Source organism: Babylonia areolata, chromosome 18 (genome assembly GCF_041734735.1).
Source record: "Babylonia areolata isolate BAREFJ2019XMU chromosome 18, ASM4173473v1, whole genome shotgun sequence".
NCBI classification, from domain to species: domain Eukaryota; kingdom Metazoa; phylum Mollusca; class Gastropoda; order Neogastropoda; family Buccinidae; genus Babylonia; species Babylonia areolata.
This window is the reverse complement of record NC_134893.1, coordinates 20,290,060-20,297,376: the sequence shown is the minus strand read 5'-3', so window position 1 is coordinate 20,297,376 and position 7,317 is coordinate 20,290,060. Positions and strand designations below refer to the sequence as shown.

Genomic DNA, 7,317 nt, shown 5'->3' with positions numbered 1-7,317 from the left:
TTCCCCTGCTAAACTTCTGATGGGCCGCCGGCTTCCCTCAGTGTCCTGCCAGCAACTGACTCTGACACCAACTCAGAAACCAACAACGGTCGAACCTGAGAAAGTGATTGACCGGAAACATCAAATGCAGGAAAGACAGACGAAATATATTATGATCGTTCAACACGCCCATTACCAGCACTAAAATCTGGTGACGAAGTTTTTGTTCAGTTGTCAAAAGGTGAAAAATGGCAACCAGCGTCTGTCACCAAACAAATCACTTGAGAACACCGGGGTGTTAGGACACCTGATAGCCGGACCTATAGAAGAAATCGACGCTTCCTGAGGCTGAACCAGACCCCATCAACCAATGTGATTCATCCCGAACATTCGTGTTATACAACTTATGAACCACTACTTATATACAGAACCAGATCCCGGCAGAGCCAGATGAGGATCAAGATGAAAGCGAAACCAACTCTTCACTACCAGAAGATGCGACGGCTTCATGCACCAACACCTTCAAAACGAGATGTGGCCGACCAGTGAAAACACTTTATTTTAAGACTTGTAAAAACAATTTCTTTTAAAAGAAAGGGAGATGTAACACTTGACGACATCGAACACTTGACGACATCGATCGTGATGTGCAATCTTTGACTGCAGTGACTTAGTAATTAAGGAACTGGGTACTTCCTCTTGATTTATTGACGAGCAACGGTTGGGACCAAGCTGCCGGCAACCTGCCGATGTTATTAGATAGTAACGCACATACTAAATAATCATATTAATACAAACACATTTTTACAGGGGGTGGGTTAGAAGGGGGCATAGGGTGTCGTAAACTTCCGTTTTGATAACCACGGGGCGTTACTCTCACAGCGTTAAGGACGCTGCGCAAAGTTTAAGAGCTTTGCAGGTGCACTGTGCACACAGCTCGAGACAAAGGAACAGTTCGGGTTGCGGTGTGTAAACGTTCTTGATGTTTCAGTTGACTGGGTAGTTTGACAGTGCGTAGTGTGTGTGGTTTTATGTCTTGGATTTAATATAAACAAAACCAAGTCCAATGGATACTAATTTTAATAATGAGTGACCGACAACCGAGCAAAGAGCGAGCAGTCAAGTCCGCCCCACACCCATGCCCCCATCACTTCCCATTATCATATTAGTTTCTTTCTTTCTTCGATATTAAGGTTTGTATGATTATCAACTGCTCAGTTCCTTTGGCAGTGTGTATCGTTTTTTTATGGGTTTTTTTTCATACATGAAAATAATTTTGAAAATGCAGTTTTATTTTTACGTTTGGACAGATGATTATAATTCTGTATAAAGTTCCCCAGTTTCAATAAATTTAATAGATGCGCCATCTTAGGGAAAATGGCTTACATGTTGTAATGATGTACTGAACTTTGAAGACAGATTATCTTTGACAGGCCAAATATGGCACTTATCAGTCGATCGGTGTGCGTGTGTGTGTGTAGGATGTATTACAGTTACTGGGGAAAAAATCCTCTTTTTTGTGCTTAATGTTCCATGCCAAGACAGTGGTATATTCCCCAAATCATTCATCTCCATTCTCCCATAGACCGGATTGCCATGTTGCATCCCAATACCAGCAGCTATCAATGTTAAGTCATCTCAAGGATCTTCGTTGCTGCTTGGGGTCGGATCACTGAACAGTGGTCAGTTTTACTTGTTTTGATTAAGCATATCTACAGGAAACAACAAACAACAAACAAGCCTCTCACCTGAAAACAGGCCACAACACCAAGGCCATTGAAAGCCAGTTTCAGTTCAGGTTTCTCAAGGAGATGTCAATGCATTTAGACAAATCTACACCACATGTGGGCAGATGCCTGGCAGCAGCATAACCCAACACACTTAGTCTGGCTTCGAGTGCATGCATATATATTTGATTACCTATGACTACAGAATGCATTTGAAATCCAGTCCATCAACTGGTTTTTTGTTGTTTTTTGCCTTTCAAATCTCACAACCATGGTTGCTGGGTTATGAAGTAGTTGACACATTGTGTCAGGTGTGACTGTTTTTTGTCTCTCAGCTCTCGCTGTCGTGGTTCATGGGTTACGAGGTGGTCGGCACATGGCGTCAGGTGGTTCACTGGGGCCCTGTGATGGCAATCAGCACGACACTGACCATCAGCTATGTGACCATCAAGTGCCTGATCATGCTGTGGCCTCCCTTTGACAGCCTCGCCGCCTTCCTCAACCTGATCATGTTCCTGGGCTGTATGGTGATGATCCTGGGCAACTTCTTCATGGCTGTGTTTAAAGGACCCGGCTTTGTTCCTTTTGGATGGAAGCCAGTAAGTTTGGTTATGGTTCATGTCGTATGATTTTTCTTTTGTTATTTGTGTCAGTGTGTGTGTGTGTGTGTGTGTGTGTGATTGTGTTTGTGTTTATGTTGTGGCTTTGTTCCTTTCAGGTAGAAGCTGGTCAGTTTGGTCATGGTTGAATCGTATAATATTTTCTTTTGTTATTTGTGTCAGTGTGTCTTTGTGTGTATGTGTGTGTATGTGTGTGTGTGTGTGTGTGTGTGTGTGTGTGTGTGTGTGTGTTATGGCTTTGTTCCTTTCAGGTTGAAGCTGGTAAGTTGTGTTCTGGTTGAATCGTATAAATTTTTCTTTTATTGTTTGTGTCATTGTGAGTGTGTATGCTTATATATTTCTGTATATATCAATGTATCTCTCTCTCTCTCTCTCTCTCACTCTCTCTCTCTCTCTCTCTCTATATATATATAGAGAGAGAGAGAGAGAGAGATATTGATATAGATATATGGGTGTGATATGTGTAATTGTAATAGGCTTGCGTCCAGTTTCCATGGTAAATACTCTGTGTATTCCATTATCTTTTTAGATATTGTGTGTATCAATTATAATGAACTGTGTGTATTAGAGTATATACTATGTCAGTCAGTGTTAATGTAAGCAAGAGTGGACCTTTTGATGCAAATGATTTTGTGTGTGTGTGTGTGTGTGTGCGTATGTGTGTGTGTGTGTGTGTGTGTGTACATATATGTGTGTGTGGTGTTTGTGTGTTTGATGTTCTCATATGAAAGGAAAGGGGGATAAAAACGGAATCCATGTTTGCTTAAGACACTTACTAAGGTTGATTGTGTTTTAACACTTTTTTTTCCAGGAGAATGCAGAACACATCAAATCCATGCAGTTTTGTGATTGCTGCCAAGGCTACAAGGCTCCCAGATCTCACCACTGCAGAAAATGTGAGAGGTCAGATGATTTTCTTTTCTTTTGCATTTGTGGGATGCCATTCCCAATTCACTCATATCTGCATGTGGACTTTTATGTATATTCATGACCATTTTTAGCCCTGTGATGTAGGCAGCCATACTCCATTTCCAGGGTTTTGCATGCTGGGTATGTTTGTGTTTCCATAAACCGCCAAATAGTGACACAGATAACATGAACTTTAACATGCATATTTGATCTTTTGGTTCTGCTCATATATATTGGACAGGAAAACCATTTACAGAGGCTTTGACACACAATGTGGATGAATCTGTTAGACAATTCTGTGAGATGACCCAGCAGGATAACGTGTGTATTGTGTGACAATTGTGTGCTGAAGATGGAATTTCCATCACAGAATGAAGTGTATTTTTGTGTGGCTGTTTTATGATTCAGATGGAATATTCACAACAGAACCAAATATGTGTATTTTGTGACAGATATGTGATGAAGAAAGAAATTTCATAACAAAATTCAGATATTTATCAGGTGTGTCAATCGTGTGGGTTAAGATGGGATGTTTAGAACAGAACTAAATGTTTGTGTTGTATGATGGATGTGAACTGAAGACAGAATTTTCATAACAGAACTAAATGTGTATATTGTGTGACAGTTGGGTGATTAAAATGGGATATTAATATCAGAACTGAATGTATGTATCGTATATCAGATGTATACTTAAGACAGAATGTTCATAACAGAACTAAATGTGTATATTGTGAGACAGTTGGGTGATTAAAATGGGATGTTAATATCAGAACTGAATGTATGTATCGTATATCAGATGTATACTTAAGACAGAATGTTCATAACAGAACTAAATGTGTATATTGTGTGACAGGTGTGTGATGAAGATGGACCACCATTGCCCATGGATCAACACGTGCTGTGGTCACCTGAACCAGGCCAATTTTTGCCTGTTCCTTTTCTTTGCCGTCTGTGGCTGTATCTTGGCTCTGTGTGTACTTCTGCCTTCCATCTACAAGTCTGTCTATTTTGTGAGTGGTTTTTAGTCTTACAATTTGGATAATGGGAAACATTTTGTATGCAATGTAGAATAAGAGGAAAGAACACACAAAAAACAACAAAAAAAAACAAAAAAAAACAAAAAACAAAAAAAACAGATCAACAGCAGAATGAAAAAGCTGAAGACCTGAGACAAACTGATGAACCAACCAGCCAGCAACCAGTCAGTCATCTGATGGACAAACAAATCCTTGTTCAATCACATCTTGAGAGAACATGCTTCAGAAACAACACAAAAATGCTCAAAAACACAAAACAAAAAGATGGACTATCAATAATTTGGTTCTTCTTTGACAAACACAGTAAATTCTACAGGTCTGATTTCCTTCTAAAAATATTTTCAAGAAACACTTTGCAACTCAAAAGCTGCAGCAGGATTTGAAGTTTTACTGAATTCTACTCTCTCTTTTTTTTTTTTTAAGTCACTGATATGCTAGTGTAATTTCTTCTGGCAGAACAGCTCTCCAGTGTGCAAAGGGTTCAAAGCTCTGCAGTAAGTTCAATTGTGGCAGGTCCACTTCCTTTGCGTTAGCTGTGCTTGACTATGTATGTATACATATGTATGTGTACATAACTACATGCATGTATATGACTGTGTATTGTGTGTGCGTGCGTTTATGTAAGTTTGTGCCTGTCTATGTGTGCATATGTGTTAGGGTAGCTGTTAGATACACATGTATTGTTGAAATGTGTGTATGCAGTGTGTGTGCGTGTGTGTTTGTGTGTGTGTGTGTGTGTGTGTAGTCATATTTTGGTGTGTGTATGTAACATAGATGTAATGTTTTATGTTAACAAAGCGTTTTTGTAAAGCACCTAGAGCAGATTTCTGGATAGTGTGCTATATAAGTATCCATTATTATTATTATTATTAGACTTGCTCTGCTAAAAAGAAAGTTACATCATGTATCATTGCTTTTTATTTTAAAGAGCCGCACTGGTTCCCTGTGAAATTTCAGCATGAACACAAAAGTTTTAGTTTTTACCTGTCACTATTTTGATGGGTCACTTCCACAGTATCTGTCTGTTTCACTTTCCATGCAGCACTCTTCTCATACTCTTCGTTCTTCCAGGGAAAAGTTTTTAACCCATTCAACCAAGAGGAGTTTACACTGTTTACAGCCTTGGCAAGCTTCCATGCCATATTGATGCAGAAAAAATCACACACAGAAAATATACTGTTTTTCCACCAATTATGTGTGGATGCATCAAGAAATACTGCAGAATTAAGTTCCCTTTCTTTGCCGACTATGAATTTGTAGGAATGTGAACATTTTTAATGAGACATTTTGACACCAGAGCAGTGCTCAGGCGCAGGGCTCAGTGAGTTAAAACTTCCAAAACATAAAATGAATATAGTTTGGGGATGTGGTTTTGGTTTCTTTGTCCCCAAAATTGAAACTCCATACCAACCAATCTTTGTAGCACTGAAAATCAGTGAAATTTAAATCATTTCGAAAGACAATTTGCCAAGTATTCTCTTATCTGTCACAGATTGTGTGTGACGATCTGCCAAGTATTCTCTTATCTGTTACAGATTGTGTGTGTATGTGGATTTCTGTTTGAGTGTGTGGTGATGTGTATGAATTGTGCGTTGGAGCGTGTACAGTATATTGAGTTGCGTAATGCAAGATTATCTGCTGTGTAAAAATGATTCATTATTATCATTATAGGCATTAGCTGTTGATTACACCAACATAATGAACACAGTGACTGTGCACACATCTACATTATTTATTTTTTTCTTCCTTCAGTTTGATATCTTTTCACTTTGAGTGATATCATAGTAAAATTTAGACTATTAGCCGCAACTTTTTCCCTCAACTATGACACCTACGGCTAAAATAACAACAAGACTTGTTTGTGGATTTTTCTGATGTTGTCAGTTTTCCTGATGACACTTTCAGGTCAAATCAAGTGTTGCCATCAGTATCCAGTCTATTTTTAAATTCACAATAGGTTTCGTTTTGACTCTTTGTGAATTCAAAACCCTCTGTAAAAGTGTGCAGGTGTTAAATGTTCGTTTCCCCTCCAACTTTACACATGGCCTTCATGCACACAAAATATTCAGTTGATCGCCCTTGCTCAGACAACTTCCATCATGCCGAGAACAGAACACAATGCTTATGATGCAGCTTTCAAACTGAAGGTGATTGAACTGGCCATTGTCAAGTTTCTCACTTTCTGTGGCTAATTTCGAGATGATTTTGCTCTTGGGTTGTTTTGGTTTTTGTGTGTAATATTTGCTGCTTATAAACCATTGCAACTTATGTGTGAATAGATTTCCCCCCTTTTTTTTTTTATTTAGAGGATGCGGCTCATATAACGATGCGCTCGATAACCAGATTTTTACGGTAGATGTGTAGCGTAAGTTCTTGTCTTTGTGTTTTGCATGCTTGTATGTGTGTGTGCGAATGTGTGCATGTTGCAGGATCACTATGTGCGCAGCGGTCAGGAGGAAGGTCTGGTGTACCTGGAGAGGCCTGTGATGCTGGTGATCATGTTCAGTGTGGGACTGTCCATTGGGGCTCTCATCGCCATCAGCGTGCTCTTCTACATGCAGGCATGTACAGCTTAGAACAGAATAGAATGGAAAATGTCTTTATTACCAAGTGTACGGGGGTCACAAGGAATATTTGGGGGGATAGCACATAAAAAGGTACAAGCACAGATAAAATGGAATTTTGGATACATACATGTGCATATCAGTATAAGAACTTGTGCACACTCACACATGCACACTCACACACACACACACACACACACACACACACACACACACACACACACACACACATACACTCACTCACATGCACATGCACACACACACACACACACACACACACACACACACGTTTGAACATAAGTCGCATATCACATGTGGATGGGGCTGGTGAATAGTCTTCAGGTGAATGATTGTTGATTGCACAATAGCACAGATTGACAAAAGCTTACAGTTTAGCCAGCAGCAAAGGGAGAGCTGTATGATCAGTGGTTAATCCACTGCAGTGGCAATTCATTTACAGCTTAATCTTTTCTGAAGGACT

The 7,317-nt window shown here is 39.5% G+C and overlaps 1 protein-coding gene across 2 annotated transcripts in view; it reads left to right on the top strand.

Moving 5' to 3' along the window:
* The first annotated feature begins 858 nt into the window (after positions 1-858).
* LOC143292549 (palmitoyltransferase ZDHHC6-like) overlaps positions 859-7,317 on the top strand; it is a 27,047-nt gene continuing 20,588 nt past the window's right edge. The window contains exons 1-5 of one of the 2 annotated variants that reach the window (XM_076602949.1): positions 859-944; positions 2,042-2,305; positions 3,138-3,229; positions 4,089-4,245; positions 6,702-6,833. In XM_076602949.1, the coding sequence (XP_076459064.1) occupies positions 2,060-2,305; positions 3,138-3,229; positions 4,089-4,245; positions 6,702-6,833 (627 nt within the window). In that variant the 5' untranslated portion in view covers positions 859-944; positions 2,042-2,059. Of the gene's footprint in view, positions 1,173-2,041; positions 2,306-3,137; positions 3,230-4,088; positions 4,246-6,701; positions 6,834-7,317 lie in introns of both variants that reach the window. The other variant, XM_076602950.1, reaches the window with a different exon arrangement.